The sequence below is a fragment of the Panthera leo genome, chromosome E2 (assembly GCF_018350215.1).
Source record: "Panthera leo isolate Ple1 chromosome E2, P.leo_Ple1_pat1.1, whole genome shotgun sequence".
NCBI classification, from domain to species: domain Eukaryota; kingdom Metazoa; phylum Chordata; class Mammalia; order Carnivora; family Felidae; genus Panthera; species Panthera leo.
The window spans coordinates 1,591,609-1,611,755 of record NC_056693.1 but is presented as its reverse complement, the minus strand read 5'-3'; the positions used below and the strand labels follow the sequence as shown (position 1 = coordinate 1,611,755).

Here is a 20,147-nt window from a genome sequence, read left to right as displayed (position 1 = left end):
AGGTGACACGTGCCCTGACCCCAGGCGGACGCTCCCGCCTTCGGAGCCTCGATTTCCCGGGGCATGTGACGGGCATCCATTCTCCTCGGCCCCCCTGGGTTGTGTTCACGGTGAAGAGGCGGGCCTGACAGGGGAATCTGGGCCTAATCAGTGTTTTACCACGAGGAAGACTGGCTCTGGAACGCGTTCTTCTGGGACTCGTTTTTAGAGCAAAAACTACATCGCCCAGAAGGCTGTGCACGGGGGTGTCCGCGGCAGTACCGGGGCCACTGAGTGACAGGACAGGGGCATTTCCTGCGGCTCGTTGACATGGGGGCGGGGCTTCCGGCCTCCTGGAGGCATACGTCATTTGTGTGCGACGATTCCGTCCACGCCAGCTGTGGGGAGGGGTCGCTGTTCTGTGGCCGCTTCCAGTGCAGCTCATCCAAAAAGAGGAGAAGGAGGGTTGCGACTCACCTCCGCGCATTTGAACGGGCCGTGAGCCGCGCGGTGACCGGGGAGTGCGAAAGTCAGCCGAGGTCACCCCTCCCAGGACAGGGAAGAGGTGGCGGTCGGCCGAGCCCGCGGGACCCGCCTCTGTCCACGGGGTCCCATGATGGCGGCGGCGTGGATGGACCCTGCGCGGGTGAGTGGACGATGTTTTGGGCGTTGCTGCCTCTCTGCTGCGGAGAGGGCTCCTGGGCAGCTGGAATTGGAGGGAGAACTCGGTTTCTGTTTGCAGCTGTGTTTGTGTAGGACGAGTGGAGAGGGCTTGTCACTCGATCTCCAGCCTTGTAACGTGGGAGGCTGAATATACAGAGGGACAAGTGGCAGAACGTACGTAAAAGTAGAACTTTGACCCAAACTTGCAGCCACCTGCCCAGGGAACTAACCCCGTATCCATCGTAAACAACCCGGGAAACCGGCCCCCTCCAAGTCATACTCGCCGGAAGCCAGATTACTAGCTCTCGTGACCATCCAGGAAGCTGAACAAGGACTTCGGTAACTGTCGGCCCTAAATGGCCAGGATGTGATTAATAAGTGACGCTCTCTAATTTTTTCTGCATTTCCAACTTCAGACCGACCAGAAAAACCGTATATTTGCCTCTCACCAACCAGATAGGTACGATGTTACGTGATTGCATGTCGGAAAGTTTTCATAACTCACGCATATATCACCTGGGAATCAATGCGGAGGCCGTAGCTAACCCTTCTGTGCGTGTCTGCCTGCCCAGCGTGCTCCCAGTGATGTGAGTTTATCCAGCACCAGAACCGAGTCATGATGCAGGGTTCCTGTGTACCAACCAATTAGTCTGTTAGGACTTTCCAGATGTTTAATTGAAATATTACTTCAAGAGCACTGGTGGAGTGGGCAAAGCTAGAAAGCACAGAGATGTGGGCACTGGAGGTTCAGATGGGAAACCAGAAGCCAAGGTCTTGGAGCGTTTAAATTACAGACCCGCAGCGGTGGGGCTGTCCATCTGAGAGTGGAGTAGCTGTGTTACTTATATTTAATCCGTGGGTCTGATCTGGTCACACGCAGAAAGGTGGTCTTGTATGTGTTGAATGTCTCAGAAGACTGTAGAATGTGGTGACGGAAGTAACATTAACAAGGCAAACTACATATGCAGTGTTTTTTGTTTCTTTTTTTTTTTAGATTTATTTATTTTTGAGAGACAGAGCACTAGTGGGGGAGGGGCAGAGAGAGAGAGAAAGAGACAGAATCCAAAGCAGGCTCCCGGCTCTGAGCTGTCAGCACGGAGCCCTACGCGGGGCTTGAACTCACGAACTCTGAGATCATAACCTGAGCTGAAGTTGGACACTTTAACTGACTGAGCTACCCAGGCGTCCCTCCATGTATACAGTGTTTTTAAGTCACAAGACCACATTAGTGGAAACAAGGTGAGTTAAGAACTGGGGACTTGAAAAAAAATTTTTTTAAAAAGGTGGGGCAGTTGGGTGGCTTAGTAGGTTAAGTGTCTGACTCCTGATATCAGCTGTGAACTCACAGTCGTGGAATTGAGCCCAGCGTTGGGCTCCTCGCTAAACAGGGAACCAGCTTGGGATTCTCTCTCTCTCTTTGCCACTCCCCCCCCCCCCCCCCCGCAATAAATAAACATTAAAAAAAAAGAACTGGGTACTTACAGTCACTTTAACGAAGATGTGAAGCCCTCAGCATGGGGCAGGCAGCGAGCAGGACCAGTGAGGCTCAGGTACTGCCGTTGTCACCAATGCTGTTATTGTCATCATTCACTCATTCCTCTGACGTCCTGGGGCCCATGGTGTCTGCATCTCCCAGTCCACCCGTCACTTCCATTGTCTTGTGTGACCTTCCGGTGGCTCCCGTGGAGGAGGCTTCTCCCTTACACTGCCGTGTCCACCCCCACCTTGAGCCCAGCACGGAGCTTGGCGCTCACGAGGTTCTTGGCGATTCGAGCCTTGATCACTCTGTACCTTTATCAGGGATGTAGGGACGAGGCCCGATCCCATCCAGCACCCCAACACCAACACGCTGCTACCTCTGTTTGACATCCAGGTATCTGTGACCTTCGACGATGTGGCCGTGACTTTCACCCAGGAGGAGTGGGGGCAGCTGGACCCGGCCCAGAAGACCCTGTACCAGGAGGTGATGCTGGAAAACTGTGGACTTCTGGTGTCTCTGGGTAAGTGCTCCCCACTCCACCCTAGGGGGGGACCTGCCACCTCGTTGTCAGAGGACCTTCTGTCTCCAGGCGTGGCCCCCAGATTCCGCACCTCTGCGTCTTTGCCTGTTTCTGTTGTTTCTCTTCCCTACTCTGCTGCGGGGCTGTGTGGGGCGTCCTTGAGGCGGAAATGGCCACCTGAGCCCGAGGTCCTCTGGACCTCTCACCCCAGTGCCCGGGACAGACTGGTCTCCCATCTGAGGTCCTCATTTCACATTCCAGAGGGGGAGCTGACAGGCTGAGCCTGGTTGGCTCAAGTGTCCTCAGCAGGGCCAGCAGGGCAGGGAGTGATGGGAAGTTCTCCGGGAAGGGAGGGAGTCAGGCCCCCCGGAGGCCTTTGCCTTCAGCACCGACAGGTACTGTTGTAAACGAGGTGATCCCAGTGACGGGGCTTCTCTGTGCTCACGTGCCCTCATGGTTGTCACTTGTTTCCAGGGCCGGGATCGTCTGCCGGGACGAGAGAGGCGGTTAGAGTAGTGCTTCTCGGCGGGTGGCAGTTTTGCCCCCAGGAGCCATTTGGCAACGTCTGCGGGCACTCTGGGTTGTCGCGCCTTGGGTGTGGGTGGAACTGGCATCTGGTGGTTAGAGTCCGGAGATGCTGGAGACCTCCTTCGATGGACACGACGGGCCCCTCAAGAATTATCCCGCCTGCAGAATCCAGGGCGCCCAGTTGAGAAACGCCAGCTTAGATGTTTCTCTGCTTGAGGTTAGTCACCACGAGGCCATTCGATCTGAGACCCCAGAGCTTAGGGGAAGACGTGCCGATTTTTGGAGAACTGGAGTCAGGTCTCAGTGAGAAGAGGCAAAAACAAAATTAGAGAAGTTTGACAGATTAAATATTTTGTAACAAAACGTTTACAAATAGAAAGTGCATTTTGGCCCTGCTGAGCTCTTCTCTCCCCTTCCGTGCTCTCCCTGAGCTCCCCCTGCTCTGGCTGTGCGGGGCGTCTGGTGGTTTCCTGCGCACACACCTGGCTCGGGCCTCAGCTTGCTGTTGTGTCTGCCTGGTGAGTGTTCGTGGACATTTCAGCCTCTCAGACGGTGACCCTTCTGTGCGCGGTCCCCGCCTCCTCGCCAGCAGTGTCCTGACCACCAGATCTTATGCAGGGCCCTCCCCCATCCCTGTCGCTTTCTCTCATCATCCCCGTTGTGGCCTTCCAGGTTAGCGGTCTCAAGCAGGGACGATGTCATCCCCGAGGGACACTGGGCAGTGTTTGTAGACATTTTGGTTGTCGCCCTGGGATGGGGCTGAGACAGGCACCTGGTGAGTGGAGACCTGGAGTGCTGCCAAACATTCTTGTAACGCACAGGACAGTTTCCTCCCTGTCTTCCCTGCAAAGAAGTGTCTTGACCTGGGGTGCCTGGGTGGCTCAGTTGATTAAGTAGCCAACTCTTGGTTCCGGCTCAGGTCATGATCTCGCAGTTCATGAGTTCGAGCCCCACATCGGGCTCTGCGCTGACAGTGCAGAGCCTGTTTGGGATTCTCTCTCTCTCTCTCTCTCTCTCTCTCTCACTCTCCCTCACTCTCCCTCCCTCCCTCTCTCTCTCTCTCATGCTTTCTCTCTCAAAATAAATAAACTAAAAAAAAAAAAAAAAAAAAGTATCTTGACCTAAATGTCCATTGTATAGAGGTTGAAAAACCCTGTGGTCACAGGGTGCATGGACACTTCATCAGCTGACATTGAGGGACACCCTGACATAATCATTTCATGGAATGATTAATGCCTCCTGATTATTGTTGAGGAAAAATCTGGGTTCAGTGCTGAATCTTAATGCCTTACCTGCAATTGTTGCTCATTTCCCTTTTCAACAGAGTGAGCACGCAGCCTCGAGTAGGCAGCCTGAGCTCACTGGGAATTAAGATGGTTTTGGTTTCATTGCTGCGTCTTCAGGGTGACCTGCCTTCAAGGCCAGTGACTCCGGTTTCCCACTTACTAGAGTGATACAGATTCCCTTGTTGAAGGAATCTAAGCAAAATAAAAAGTGGGTCACTTTTAGGAAAAGTGAATAATAATAGTCACAGCCTGTTCAGGTCCTTGGAGCGCTGTCCCAGGCACTGTTCCTGCTTCACCCACACAATCTCATGGCATCGCAGTCCTCCGGAAGTCTTGGCCACTACAATGAGTCCCTTAGCTTAATTTACTCAGTCTGGAACGAACTTCATTTTATGAAGCTGTTCTCTGTTTTTTTTTAATTTCTTAAAATTTACATCCAAATTAGCTAGCATATAGTGCAACAATGATTTCAGAGTAGATTCCTTAATGCCCCTGACCCATTTAGCCCATCTCGCCTCCCACAACCCTTCCAGTAGCCCTCAGTTTGTTCTCCATATTTATGAGTCTCTTATGTTTTTGCCCCCCTCCTTTTTTTATATTATTTTTGCTTCCTTTCCCTTATGTTCATCTGTTGTGTGTCTTAAAGTCCTCATATGAGTGAAGTCATACGATATTTGTCTTTCTTTGACTAATTTCGCTTAGCATAATACCCTCCAGTTCCATCCACGTAGTTGCAAATGGCAAGATTTCATTCTTTTTGATTGCCGAGTAATATTTCATTGTGTGTGTGTGTGTATATATATGTATGTGTGTGTGTGTGTGTATATATATATATATATACCTACACATACATATACGTATGTATAGTATATATATATATATATACACACATACATATATGTATGTGTAGGTATATATATATATATATATATATATATACACACCACATCTTTATCCATTCATCCATCGATGGACATTTGGGCTCTTTCCATACTTTGGCTATTGTTGATAGTGCTGCTATAAATATGGGGGTGCATGTGTCCCTTCGAAACAGCACACCTGGATCCCGTGGATAAATGCCTAGTAGTGCAATTGCTGGGTCATAGGGTAGTTCTATTTTTAGTTTTTTGAGGAACCGCCATACTGTTTTCCAGAGTGGCTGCACCCGTTTGCATTCCCACCAGCAGCGCAAAAGAGATCCTCTCTCTCTGCATCCTCGCCAACATCTGTTGTTGCCTGAGTTGTTAATGTTAGCCATTCTGACAGGTGTGAGGTGGTATCTCATGGTGGTTTTGATTTGTATTTCCCTGATGATGAGTGGGTGTTGAGCATTTTTTCATGTGTCGGTTGGCCATCTGGATGTCTTCCTTGGAGAAGTGTCTATACATGTCTTTTGCCCATTTCTTCCCTGGATTATTTGTTTTTCGGGTGTTGAGTTTGATAAGTTCTTTATAGATTTTGGATACTAACCCTTTATCTGTTATGTCATTTGCAAATATCTTCTCCCATTCTGTTGGTTGCCCTTTAGTTTTGCTGACTGTTTCCTTCACTGTGCAGAAGCTTTTTATTTTGATGGAGTCCCAGTAGTTGATTTTTGAGCTGTTCTCCATTTTTTGTTGTTGTTTTTTTTTTTCTCTGTAGTAAAAATCCTTTTTGTGTTTAATGTCGATGACAGTGTATGATATTTGATGTTTCTGTAAAGGTCATATGTGATAGTATCACTGCATAGGATTTTCAGTTTTATTATTTTTGAGTAGTTCATGTAATGTTGAAGTCTAGAGTCCCTGAGTCTGTCCTTCCCTTGGCCCCAGTTCTCTGAGGACGACCTCACCTCCACCCCCCACTTGGTCTGGGGCTGCTGGCCACACACAAGGGTGTTGCCGTTTCCTCCTTAGTGTCGTGTTTAGGAGACAGAGGCCCAGAACCAGACCCCTGATGTTCAATCCTAGCTCTGCCCCTTAAAGCTGTGGCTGCAGGCACATTACTGCACCTGGGTGTGCTCGCTGGTAACATGTATATACTTCCCCAGACACTCATGTATGTACTTCCCCAGACTGTAGCAAGGATGAATGGGTAACTTTTGAACAGAGCTCAGAACAATGCCTGGTGTGAGCAGGTGGTGTGCAGGTTAGCAGTTAAGAACCCCTCTGACAGTGTCACATCTTTCGTTGTGATCCTCATCATCCTCGCACGGGGACTCAGCACTTCCGGAACGGTGTTGTGTAGCTTTGTGGTAAAACGGCATAGAGAGCGGGTATGGCTGGACTTGGGTGTCCGTTTTGGCCCAGCCATTCACCAGGTCTGTGCGCTCTGGCAAATCCCATGATTTGCCTGAGCGTTAGTTTCTTCATCTACAAAGTGGTGCTGGTTGCAATTTGTACTTGCTGAGAATGCTGTGAGGAAATCCTGAGACAGAATCCTCATTTGGTCCATGGCCTATAGGAAGAACAATACAAAACTTTGCTTAGGATTTAGAAAAAGACCTAGATCAATGAAGACAAATAGCTTGTTTTGAACGAATAAGTCAATATTTTAAATATGTCAGTTGTTTCAATTACTCCGTAAATTTATTTCAGTTTTGAAATGACATAATGCATCTGAGATGCTTGACACAGCCCCTTATGATTATGTTTATCTATGATTACACTTTATATTTTGACATTTATGATTAAACTCTATGTATTGGTTTTTGACTTACTGTGAGGGAAAGAAATCTCCCTGGCAGTATGGCCTGCTTTTGGTTTCTGGGTTTGCATGTTAGCGTTTTGTGTGGATGGAAGGAGCTTTATTCTAAGGTCTTCTTTACAGACTAGATTGAGAGGTTTAATTTGTTTTCCCAAAAATCCCACTGTCTTCTTTCTTTCTCCGTGACCAGGGTGTCCCGTCCCCAGACCGGAGCTCATCTGCCAGCTGGAGCGCGGGCAGGAGCCGTGGACGGCGAAGAGAGGCCTCTCCCAGAACACCTATCCAGGTAGGAGCCAGGATGCGGGCGCGCGGGAGACCCTGCAGGCTGCAGACCAGGAGGGGACCGCGGGCCCTGGTTCCCCGGGAAGCTTCTCGTTCTGGCCTCTCCGGTGGTGGTTCGGAAGCCGGGAACCCTTTGACCCAGAGTCCGCGTGCCCGGCCAGGGACCCGTAATGTCTCTCCCTCCGTCCACCTGCCAAGTTTCGGTGGCAAGTTGGGGACCGGACACGGCCTCGGAGAGCCGCTCAAGCCTCCCCCCGCCCTCAGTGCCTCTCTCTGGCCGGCGTCCCCAGGTCCTGTGCAGCCGTGTCCCACCCGGTGCATCTCCCGCCTCGGTTCCTTATGCCGCCGCCTCCATCAGCCCCGCCCCCATGCTCCCTGCTCACTCCCATCATCTTCCCTGGGGGGGCCGCTGGCCTCCCCACCGCTCTCCACGTCTGCGTGGTGCCTCTGGTCGGCTCGGCTCCAGGTCCTGCCTGCGCCTCCCCACGTGCTCAGACTCTGTTCCAGACGGCTGGCACTTCCCCAGCCACGGACGTGTCTCCGTGTGACCGAGGCGTTGACAGTGCAGTGCGCCTCCTCCCCTGCTTGAGCCTCGACCCTTCCACACCCACTCGGGCTCTCGAGTCTGCAGCTGCGCCTTCCGTCTAGCGGAGGGGGTCTTGCCCTTGGCCCCGGGGCCGCTTCCTGAACCGGAGTCCAGAGCACCTTTTCAGGGGAATTATTTCCTCCTTCGTTTTGTTTGTTATGTAGCGTAACTTCATCCTTTTTGTACTCTGTGTAAAAATAGACCCAAGCTCCTTACCGTTGAAGAAGGTCAGTAAGTTCCCGGCTCACTTGGCTCCCACCCGCTCCCCGCACGCTCACGTGCTCACTGCTCACACAGGCGCTGTCCAGAGCCGTCCAGGTCCCCGGAGTCGTCCCCGCAGCGGTCCTCCTGCCTGTGGTTACGGCATCTTTGATGTCTGCTGGAGTGAGGTTGATGGATTCCGGGCTATGCAACTTCCACGTTTTTCCTGGATAATTGCCAGTGTGTTCTAAAGGGCACTTCCACCGGGAACGCATGGAAGCTCCTTCCACCCATACCTTGCCCAGGACCCGATTCTCTAAGGCTCCTCAATTTTTGACACTCAGATGAGTGCAAAACTGTGTCTCCCGTGGTCTCCATTTATTTCTCTTTCATTGCGGAGGAACTTTAGCACCTGATCATAGGATGATTGGTCAATCTGTATTTTTTTTGAAATGTCCTTTCATGATAAATACATATTTTTCTATTAACTTGTTTGCATTTTCTTTTTGATTTGTAGGGATTTTTTGTATATTTCTCATATTATCCTTTTTTTGTAGTAAAATATCCATAGCATAAAACTTAACATTTTATCATTTTTAAATATACAGTGGTGGCATCAAGCACATTCACAATGTGGTGCAACATCACCACCTCTATCTCCAAAGCTCTTCGTTGTGTAAAATTGAAAGTCCTTCCCCATCATACAATAACCGCCCCCAATCTCTCTGCCCTAGCCCCCGGCAACCACAATTTTACTTTCTGTGTCTGATTTTGACTACTGTAGATACTTCATATTAGTGGAATGATACAGTGTGTGTGTGTCTTTATGACTGGTTTATTTCACTTAGCGTAATGTCCTCAAATCTCATCCATGTTGTAGCGTGTGTCAAAATTTCCTTCCTTTCTAAGGCTCGGTGACATTCCACATCCCACACTTTGCTTATCCATTTATCACTCGTTGGACACTTGGTGGCTTCCATATTTTAGCTATTGTGAATAATTCTGCTGTGACATGGGTGTACAAGAATCTTTGAGAGCCTGATTTTAATTCATTTGGCGTATGTCACGAAAAATTGCTGGATTGTCTCGTAATTCCACTGTTTAACTTTTTGAGGAGCTACCTACCGTACCGTTTCCACAGAAACTATGTTATTTTACATTTCCACCAACATTGCGCAAGAGTTCCCATGGCTCTACATGCTCCAGTATTTGTTATTTTCTGATTTTTTGATAACCATCCTAATCAAGTCGAGATGATAACTTACTGTAGTTTTGATTTGCATTTCTCTAATGATTAGTGATGTTGAACATCTTTTGTGCTTACTGACAGTGTGTGTATCCTCTTTGGGGAAATGTCTAGTTCAGGTCCTTTGCCCATTTCTGTCATTGGGATTTTTTTGTTTTTGAGTTTTAGTTCTCTATATTCTGGATATTAATCCCTTATCAGATATATGATATTAATCCCTTATCAGATATATGATGAGCAAATATGTTCTCTCATTCTTTGGGTTATCTTGCTCTGTTGATAATATCTTGATACAGTTTTTTAATTTTTATGAGCTCCAATTTGTTTCTTCTTTTGTTGCCTACGCCTTTGGTGTCATATCTAAGAAATCATTGCCAAATCTAGTGCCATGGAGGTTTTGCTCTATGTTCTCTAAGAATTTTATAGTTGTAGGTCTCACATTTAAGTTTCTGATCGATTTTGAGTTCATTTTTGTATATGATGTTAGATAAGGGTTCAATTTCATTCTTTTGCATGTAGATACTTAGTTTTCCAAGCACCATTTGTTGTAAACAGTGTCTTTTTCTCCATTGAATGGTTTTGACACCCTTAATCAAAAATGATTTGATGATATATACTAGAGTTCATTACTGGGATCTTGATTCTGTTCTCTTGGTCTATGTCTGTCTTCATGCCAGTACCATACTGTTTTGATTACTGTAGTTTTGTAGTAAGTTTTGAAATCAGGAACTTAGAGTCCTTCAGGTTTGTTCTTTTTCAAGATTGTTTTGGCTATTCAGGGTCCATTCTGGTACTATATAGATGTTATGATGGATTTTTCTGTTTCTGCCAAAAATGCCTGGGATTTTGGTAGGGATTGCATTGAATCTGTAGATCACTTTGGATTATATCAATATCTTTAAAAAAATTTTTTTTAATATTTATTTTTGAGAGAGAGAGAGGGAGACAGTGCGAGCAGGGGAGGGGAGAGACGGAAACACAGAATCTAAAGCAGGTTCCAAGCTCTGAGTTGTCAGCACAGAACCTGACGTGAGGCTCAAACCCATGGACTGTGAGATCATGACCTGAGCCGAGTCAGACACTTATATCCATATCTTAACAATACTAAGACTTCCAGTCCAAGAATATAGTATGCGTTTCCATTTATTTACATCTTTAATTCATTTTAGCAACATTTTGTAGTTTTCATTGTTATCTCTTTTACTTTGTCGTTTAGGTTAACTCCTAAGTATTTCATTCTTTTTGATGCAGTTGTAAGCAGGCCTTTTTTGTAATTTCATTTTCAGATAGTTTATTATTAGTATATAAAAATGCAACTGATTTTTCTGTGTTGACTTTGTATCCTGCTACTTTGGTGAGCTCATTCTAACAGTTACTGTGTGTGGCATCTTTATAGTTTTCTACATATAAGATCATATTATTTGCAAACAAAGATAATTTTGCTTTTTCCTTTCCAGTTTTGCTGCCTTTTATTTCTCTTTCTTGACTAATTCCTCTGCCTAGAACTTCCAGTGTTACGTTGAATAGAAGTGGTGATAGGGTACATCCTTGCCCTGTTCCTGATCTTAGTAGAGGAAAAGCTTTCAGTCTTTCACCATTGTGTATCATGTTTGCTATGAGTCTTTCATTTATGACTTTCATTGTATTGAGAAAGTTTCCTTGTATTCCTAGTTTGTTGAGTGTTTTTATCATGAAAGGATGTTGAATTTGTCAAAGGCTTTTCAGCATTGAGTTGATTGTGTGGGCTTTTCCCTTCATTATATTAATGTGATGTATTCACATTTATCAGTTTTCATATGTCAGATTGCTCTTGCATTACAGGAATAAACCCCACTTGGTCATGGTGTGCAGTCCTTTTAATATACTGCAGTTTGCTGATATTTTGTTGAGGAATTTTTGCATCATTGTTCATAAGGGATATTAGTTTGTAGTTTTCTTGTAATGTCTTTGGCTTTGGTGTCAGGGTACTAATGGCCTTAATGAGTTAAGAAGTGTTTCTTTCTCTTTAATATTTTCGAGGAGTTTGAGGATTGCTATTCATTCTTCTTTTAAAATGTTTGGGAGAATTCATCAGTGTAGCCATCAGGGCCAGGGTTTTTCTTTGTTGGTAGATTTTTTTTACTACTAATTCAGCCTCCTTACTAGTTATAGGTTTATTCAGATCTTATGTTTCTTCCTGATTTAGTCTTCATGGCTTTTGTGTTTCTAGGAACTTGTCCATTTCATGTAGGTTAAACAGTTTGTTGATGTACAGTTCATAGTACTCTCTTATAATCTTTTTCAAAAATACTTCTGCAGGGCACCTCAGTGGCTCAGTCAGTTAAGCATCCAACTTTGGCTCAGGTCATGATCTCAACGTTTGCGGGTTCAAGCTCCACATTGGGCTCTGTGCTGACAGCTCAGAACCTGGGGCTCACTTCAGATTCTCTATCTCCCTCTCTCTCTGCCCCTCCCATGCTCTCTTTGTGTCTCAAAAATAAATAAACATTAAAAAAAAACACTAAACATTTCTGCAGAATTGATAGTAATGTCCCCACTTCCATTTCTGATTTAGTACTCTGAATCTTTTTTTTTCAGTAGCCAAAAGTTTGCCAATTTTGTTATCTTTTCAAAGAACCAACTTTTTGTTTCATGGATTTTCTCTATTTTCCTATTCCTTATATCAGTTCTCTTTAATCTTTACTATTTCCTTCCTTCCCCTAGCTGTGGTTTCAGTTTGTTCTTTTCCTACATCCTTAAGTTGTCTTTAGTTTGGTTTGATATCTCTTTTGTTATTTAGCATTTATAAGCTATCAATTTGTAAGCATTTATGGCTATAAATTTCCCAGTTAATGCTGCTTTCATTGCATCCCATAAGTTTTTTAATACTTTTTTTTTTAATTTGTTTTTAACGTTTATTTATTTTTGAGACAGAGAGAGACAGAGCATGAAGGGGGGAGGGGCAGAGAGAGAAGGAGACACAGAATCGGAAGCAGGCTCCAGGCTCTGAGCCATCAGCCCAGAGCCTGACACGGGGCTCAAACTCACGGAGTGCGAGATCATGACCTGAGCTGAAGTCGGACGCTTAACCGACTGCGCCACCCAAGCGCCCCTACATCCCATAAGTTTTGATATGTTATATTTTCATTTTCATTGGAAATGAATCATAGTTTATGTGGTATCTTTTTAAATCTATTGAGACTTAATTTGTGGCCTAACATGGTCTGTCCTGGAAAATGTTCCATGTACACTTGAGAAGAACGTGTATGCTATTGTTGTGGGGTAGAATATTCTGTATATGTCTGTTAGCTCTAGTTAGCTTATTATGTTAAGTCCTCTATTTCCTTACTTGTAGTTTGTCTGGTTGTGCTATCCATTATTGAGAATGGGGTATTGAAGTTTCCGTGTATTACCATAGGATTGTCTCTTTCTTCCTTCATTGTGTCGCTTTTTGCTTCATACGTTTTGATGGTTTGACATTAAGTATATGTCTACAATTATTATAGCTTCTTGCTGTATTATACTTTTTATTAAAATATAATGTCCTTTATTGTCTTTTGTAATCTTTTCTGATTTAAAGTCTATTTTGTTTGATAATAATATAGCCACTTCTGCTTGCTTTTGGTTTGTATTTCCATGTAATATCGTTTTCCTTTCTTTCACTTTTAATCTATTTGTGTCTTTAGATCTAAAGTAAGTCTCTTGTAGACACATATACTTGGATCATGTGTTTTATCAATTCTGCCAATCTCTGTTTTTTATTATTATTTAAAAACTTTTTTAAATGTTTAATTTTTTTGAGAGAGTGCATGAGTGCGGAAGGGGTAGAGTGGGGGGGACAGAGGATCTGAAGCAAGCTCTGCCCTGACAGCAGCGAGCCTGATGTGGGGCACAGACTCACAAACTGTGAGATCATGACCTGAGTCGAAGTTGGACGCTCAACTGACTGAGCCACCCAGGCACCCCCAATCTCTGTTTTTTAATTGGAGAGTTTAATGCATTTACATTTAAAGTAATTACAGGGGCGCCTGGGTGGCTCAGTCGGTTGAGCGCCGACTTCGGCTCAGGTCACGATCTCGTGGTCCGTGAGTTTGAACCCCGCATCGGGCCCCTGTGCTGACAGCTCAGAGCCCGGAGCCTGTTTCAGATTCTGTGTCTCCCTCTCTCTGACCCTCCCCCATTCATGCTCTGACTCTCTCTGTCTCAAAAATAAATAAAACGTTAAAAAAAAATTAAAAAAAAAAATAAAGTAATTACTAATACAGAGAGACTTCTGTCATTTTGATATTGGCTTTTTATATGCATCATAGATTTTTTTTGTTTCTCATTACTGTCTTCTCTTGTGTTCAGTTGACTTTCTGTAGTGAAATGTTTAAATTCCTTTCTCATTTCCTTTGTGTATATTATCCCTAGCTGATTATTTGTGGTTTCCATGGGGATTACATTTAATATCTTAAATTTATAACACTAATTTGATTTTATATCAGGAGAAGAAGTTCTCCTTTACAGTTCTGTTCGCACCTCTTTTAGTTGGTCATGTTACCACATTACGTCTTTATATATTGTATGCCCTCAACCTTAATAACTCTTTTAAAACCATTAGTCTCTTGAATTATGTAGGAAACTAAATGTGGAGTTATAAACTGAAGTTATAGTAACACTGCCTTTTAGATTAATACAGTTTTTTTAAATTAGTCTCCTAAATCATGTAAAAAACAAAAAGGGTAGTTATAAACACTTGTTAAAATAATAGTAGCTTTTATAATTGTTCATATATTTACCTTTACTGAGATCTTTATTTATTTATTTATTTATTTTAAATCTTTTTTTTTTTTTTTTTTTTTTTTTTTTTTTTCAACGTTTTTTTTTTTTTATTTATTTTTGGGACAGAGAGAGACAGAGCATGAACGGGGGAGGGGCAGAGAGAGAGGGAGACACAGAATCGGAAACAGGCTCCAGGCTCCGAGCCATCAGCCCAGAGCCTGACGCGGGGCTCGAACTCACGGACCGCGAGATCGTGACCTGGCTGAAGTCGGACGCTTAACCGACTGCGCCACCCAGGCGCCCCTTAAATCTTTTTTTTTAACGTTTATTTATTTTTGAGACAGAGAGAGACAGAGCATGAACGGGGGAGGGTCAGAGAGAGGGAGACACAGAATCCGAAACAGGCTCCAGGCTCCGAGCTGTCAGCACAGAGCCCGACGCGGGGCTCAAACTCACGGACCGCGAGATCATGACCTGAGCCGAAGTGGGCCGCTCAACCAACTGAGCCACCCAGGCGCCCCGAGATCTTTATTTTTTAATATGGCTTTGAATTGCTGTCTAGTGTCCTTTCATTTCTTTTTTTTTTTTTTTAATTTTTTTTTAAACGTTTATTTATTTTTGAGACAGAGAGACAGAGCATGAACGGGGGAGGGTCAGAGAGAGAGGGAGACACACAGAATTTGAAACAGGCTCCAGGCTCTGAGCTGTCAGCACAGAGCCTGATGCGGGGCTTGAACTCACGGACTGCGAGATCATGACCTGAGCCGAAGTCGGATGCTTAACCCACTGAGCCACCCAGGCGCCCCGTAGTGTCCTTCATTTCACCCTGCAGGATTTCCTTGAGAATTTCTTGCAAGACAGATCTAGTGATAACAGACTTCCTCAGATTTTATATATGGGAATGACTTAATTTCTCTCATCACTGTTAAAAGAGTTTTGCCAGATATATGATTTTTTTTAAGTTCATTTATTCATTTCGAGAGAGAGGGAGAGCAGGGAAAGGTCAGAGGGAGAGAAGGAGAAGGAGAATTCCCAAGTAGGCTTCATGAGATCATGACCTGAGCTGAAATCAAGAGTTGGTTGCTTAACTGACTGAGCCATACAGGCGCCCCTGGATATAGGATTCTCGGTTGACAGATTTTTTTCTGTTTTCTGGCCTCCCGAGTTTCTGATGAGAACTCTGCTGATAATCTTATTGAGAATTTCTTGTATGTGACAAGTTTCTTCAAGCTTGCTATCAAGATACTCTGTCTTTGGCTTTCACAAGTTTGATTATAAGTTTTATTGGTGTGAGTCTATTTTAGTTCATTTTTCTTGGAGTGCATTGATCTTTTTGGATATTTAAATTGATGTCTTTCATCAAATTTGGGACATTTTCAGCCATTTATTCAAATATTTTCTTTCACTATTTTCTGGGAATCCCACAGTGAGTGTATTGGTTCCCTTAGTGGTTTATCACAGTTCCATTAAGGTATTTTCACTTTTCTTAAATGTTTTTCTTTTTTTTTTTTCTGTGTTTGGACATAATTTCCATTGTCCTATATGCTGATTCTTTCTTCATCCTACTGTAATCTTCCTTTCAATCCCTGTAGTGAAGTTTTCATTTCAGTTATTGTACGTTTTGGTTTCTATTTAGGTTTCTTGCTCTTTGCTGGTACTTCCATTTTGTTTATATATGGTTTTCTTGACTTTCTCCATATCTTACTTTAGCTCTTTGAGCTTCTTTAACATAGTTGTTGTAAATCATGTCCAGTACATCTGCATCAGGTGTATTTTAGGACCAGTTTTGGGAGGGGTTCCAAACATGAGCTACTGTGTCCTCGGGGACTTGTTACCCTTCTGGCATTGATGTAGGGCAATACATGCATGAAGTATTGGCAGCCTAGGAATTTCACTTGGCTTGAGCGTCCAGAGTTTTATTCACTGCCATTACATAAACATAATTGATTGGATCATTTCCTACCTGACTCCTGCCCCTCCCCATCTCTTTCCAGAGGCCTAGTTGCTATCTTCTAGCCCAAGACACAAATCCTCTAATTGCATGGTTGGACTTTTCTCGGGTGGTCAAGCATTGCCCTGAATCATCTCTTAAGCGAACTATCTGAGGTCCTATATAAGTTATCCATTTGCATAAATATCCAATCTGGAATTGACTGTGTCTCCCCTCCAGCACTTTGTCTTCTAATCCAGCCATTCCCCTGGGTCTCTCTCCCTTTCATGGTGTCAACAGTCTGAGGACCAGGAAAGAAATTGTTATCCTGGGATTCAGAGGTGGCAAGACTCAGAGACACTATTTTCATCTTCATTTTTTTTCTGTTCATTTCACTGAAATGCTCGTTTTTCTCCTATGTTGGCATTACCAACAGACCTATTTGTGTATTGGATTTCTTTCAGGTGACAAAGGAAAACCCAAGGCCACAGTATCTGCCATTGGTGAGCCAGCCCTGTCTGAGGGCGCCCCCGTCCAGGAACAACTAATACAAGGAGTTGCAGGAGACTCCCAGAAGCGCCAAACCAAGGATCAGGATGGGTCATTGGAAATGCAAGAAGGACATTTGAGACCAGAGATAGATCCCCAGAAGGAGAAACTCCCTGGGAAATCAAGCTCTGAAGATGGCAACGTAGGGACAGCTGATAATGTGTGTTCAAGAATTGTACAGGAGCCAGTCCCTCTGCGAGGTGCTGTCCATGACCATGACTCGTGTGGATCAGGTAAAGATCCCATGATTCAAGAAGAAGAAGATATCTTTAAATGCAACGAATGTGGGAAAATTTTTAACAAGAAACGCCTCCTTGCTCGACACGAGAGAATTCACTCTGGAGTGAAGCCCTACGAATGCACTGAGTGTGGGAAAACCTTTAGTAAAAGCACTTACCTCCTCCAGCACCACATGGTCCACACCGGGGAGAAGCCCTACAAGTGCATGGAGTGCGGGAAGGCCTTCAACCGCAAATCACACCTTACACAGCACCAGCGGATTCACAGCGGGGAGAAGCCTTATAAGTGCAACGAGTGTGGAAAGGCCTTCACCCACCGCTCCACTTTTGTCTTGCATAACAGGAGCCACACCGGAGAGAAACCTTTTGTGTGCAAAGAGTGTGGAAAAGCCTTCCGAGATAGGCCGGGTTTCATACGTCACTACATAATCCACAGTGGCGAGAATCCCTACGAATGCTTCGAGTGTGGCAAGGTCTTCAAACACAGGTCCTACCTCATGTGGCACCAGCAGACTCACACTGGGGAGAAGCCCTACGAGTGCAGCGAGTGCGGGAAGGCCTTCTGTGAGAGCGCGGCCCTCATTCACCACTACGTCATCCACACGGGGGAGAAGCCCTTCGAGTGCCTGGAGTGCGGGAAGGCCTTCAACCACAGGTCCTACCTCAAGAGGCACCAGAGGATCCACACCGGGGAGAAGCCCTATGTGTGCACGGAGTGCGGAAAGGCCTTCACCCACTGCTCCACTTTCATCTTGCACAAAAGGGCCCACACCGGAGAAAAACCTTTTGAGTGCAAAGAATGTGGGAAAGCCTTTAGCAATCGTGCGGACCTCATCCGACACTTCAGCATCCACACCGGGGAGAAGCCCTACGAGTGCATGGAGTGCGGGAAGGCCTTCAACCGCCGCTCGGGGCTCACGAGGCACCAGCGGATTCACAGTGGAGAGAAGCCCTATGAATGTGTCGAGTGTGGGAAAACCTTCTGCTGGAGCACCAACCTCATCCGACACGCCGTCATCCACACCGGGGAGAAGCCCTATGAGTGCAGCGAGTGCGGCAAGGCCTTCAGTCGCAGCTCCTCCCTCACTCAGCATCAGAGGATTCATACCCGGAGACACCCCGTCAGGGGCAGCGCAGCAGAAGTGGGGAGACCCTTCGCGAGCGGGCAGTCCTCGGTCAACCTCCGAGAGCTCCTGTTGGGGAAAGACTTCTTGAATGTAGCCACCGAGGAAACCTCTTACTCAGAATCCGATCGTTCATACCAAAGAGAAACCCCTCAGTTTTCTTCCCTGTGAGAAACCCTTCTGTTGCAGGATATCTGTTGTCATCTAATGAGTCATACTGGAAATTCATCCAGCCTAGAGCCTTATTCTACAACTGAGAACTCATCCAGGGAGAGACCCAGCGGTTATATGCATGTAGGAAAACCTTCAGCTGTATCTTTTCCTTAATTTACACTGCAGTGTTACCTCAGGAATTTTTTTTTCCTTTTTCTTTTTTTTAAGGAGACTTAGACAATGAACTGCAAACACATTTTCTTTCAGACTTCCTTGCCAAGCCTTTGGCACTTTGTCATGGATTCCTTAGTTTGCTTGGCAGGAGGAGGGTTTTGTTGAGAGGGAAAGGACTTAGACTTTTTATATGTCTTGTATATACATTCATTGCTGTCCAGTGTCGAGAGAGTTAGTTGAGGGCAGGTTTGGAAACTTTCATGAATGTCTTCTCTGTTCTAAAACATTGTCTCTGTTCATAAAGAGCTTAATTTTTGTGAGAAATGTAATGGCTAAAGCCATCAAACACTTTTATATTTGAGGAGATAAGAATACACCTATGAATGGGCACATTTTATTTTACCAGTTAAGACTGTTTAAGGCTTTGATTTTTAAAAAACAAACATTTTCTTCATGCGGCTTTAAGGAGCTGATTTTCTTGGTCCTGTACTATTAGTTTACTTGATTGCTGTAATTAGGTGGTAAATATTTTAGTTGCATAAAATGATCTCTCTTTATTCTTCTTATTTAAAACTGATTTAGCACTCTCATTACTCTGAATTTCCACATAAAGTCTTGGAGAAGCTTGTCTATTTATGAAAAAAAGTATCAAATTTCGATAGAAATTGAGTTAAATTGTCAGATTAGTTGGTTAAGAATTGTCTTCTTTATGGTGTTGTATCTTCCAGTTTATGAACATGGTATGTCTGTACATTTATTTAAGTATTGCTTGATTTATTTCATCACTGTTTTATAAATTTCAATAATAGGTCCTGAATGATTTTTATAAAGTTTATATCTAGGTGGTCTTTTTTCTTTATGATAAATGGATTGATTTTTAAGTTTCCACCCACGTTTTGGTAGTATACAGAAACGTAATTAATTTTTAGATGTCAGTTTGGTATCCTACAATCTTTCTGAACTGTAGGCATTTGTTTTGATAGACTGCTTGGGTTTTTTTACATAGAAATACCATCTGCAAATAGAGGTAGTTTTATTTCTTCCTTACCATCTGTCTACTTCATTTTCTTTTCCTGGACTAGCTAGGGTTTCCAATACAATATTGAATAGTAGTAGTAAGAAAGGCTATCCTTGTCTGGCTTCTGATATTAGGGGGGAAACATTCAGTATTTTGTCAAGTATGATGTTAGTATAAGGTTTTCTTCATAGAAGTTTCTTAATCAAGTTTAGAAATTTTCCCGTATTCCTAATTTGCTGTGGGTTTTTTTTTTGTTGTTGTTATTGTGAATGGGTGTTAAATTTTGTCATATGCTTTTTCTCTACCAATTGATACAATCATATGTTTTTTTCTTCTGCAGCTTGTTGATATGATGTATTACATTGATTTGAGTTTTGAATGTTGAAGCAGCTTTGTATTCTTGAAACAAGTCCTACTTGATTGTAGAGTGTAATTATTTTTATATATTGTATTGCAGTATTCAGTATGCTAGTATGTTGAGAAAGTTTTCCTCTAATTTCATGAGTGATAATGATATGTAGTTTTCTTTCTTTTGTTCATTTTTGTTTCTTTGGTTTTTGTCTATGTTTGGTACTGTCATTGGTTTTGGTGTCTAGATGATAGTGGCTTCCCAGTATGTATTGGGAGTGTTCTTTCTTCTGTTATGTGGAAGATAGTGCATAGAATTGGTTTTATTTCTTCCTTTAATGTTTGGTAGCATTCTCCAGTGAACTATTTATGCCTGGAGATTTTTCTTTTGGATGCCTTTTAATTATGTATTT

At 44.2% G+C, this 20,147-nt stretch overlaps 2 protein-coding genes across 5 annotated transcripts in view; both read left to right on the top strand.

Annotated features, from left to right (window-relative positions):
- LOC122207625 (zinc finger protein 264-like) overlaps positions 1-20,147 on the top strand; it is a 66,483-nt gene that overhangs the window by 37,882 nt on the left and 8,454 nt on the right. The gene's annotated exons all lie outside the window — the stretch shown is intronic.
- ZNF805 (zinc finger protein 805) lies at positions 381-19,166 on the top strand. 3 transcript variants are annotated; one of them, XM_042917716.1, is made up of 4 exons: positions 381-625; positions 2,516-2,642; positions 7,332-7,427; positions 16,594-19,166. In XM_042917716.1, exons 1-4 carry the CDS (start codon positions 593-595, stop codon positions 18,210-18,212), a joined length of 1,875 nt encoding a protein of 624 aa, XP_042773650.1. In that variant the 5' UTR covers positions 381-592; the 3' UTR covers positions 18,213-19,166. The 3 variants fall into 3 exon arrangements, with proteins under 3 accessions (XP_042773650.1, XP_042773651.1, XP_042773649.1); XM_042917717.1 differs by lacking the exon at positions 381-625 and adding an exon at positions 1,827-1,881; XM_042917715.1 differs by lacking the exon at positions 381-625 and adding an exon at positions 2,156-2,192.

Coding starts and splice junctions, on each gene's coding strand:
- ZNF805 (XM_042917715.1), top strand. CDS start 2,157: ATGGGGCAGGCAGCGAGCAGGACCAGTGAGGCTCAG. Junction 2,643..7,331: donor TGGACTTCTGGTGTCTCTGG/GTAAGTGCTCCC, acceptor CTCCGTGACCAG/GGTGTCCCGTCCCCAGACCG. Junction 7,428..16,593: donor CTCCCAGAACACCTATCCAG/GTAGGAGCCAGG, acceptor GATTTCTTTCAG/GTGACAAAGGAAAACCCAAG.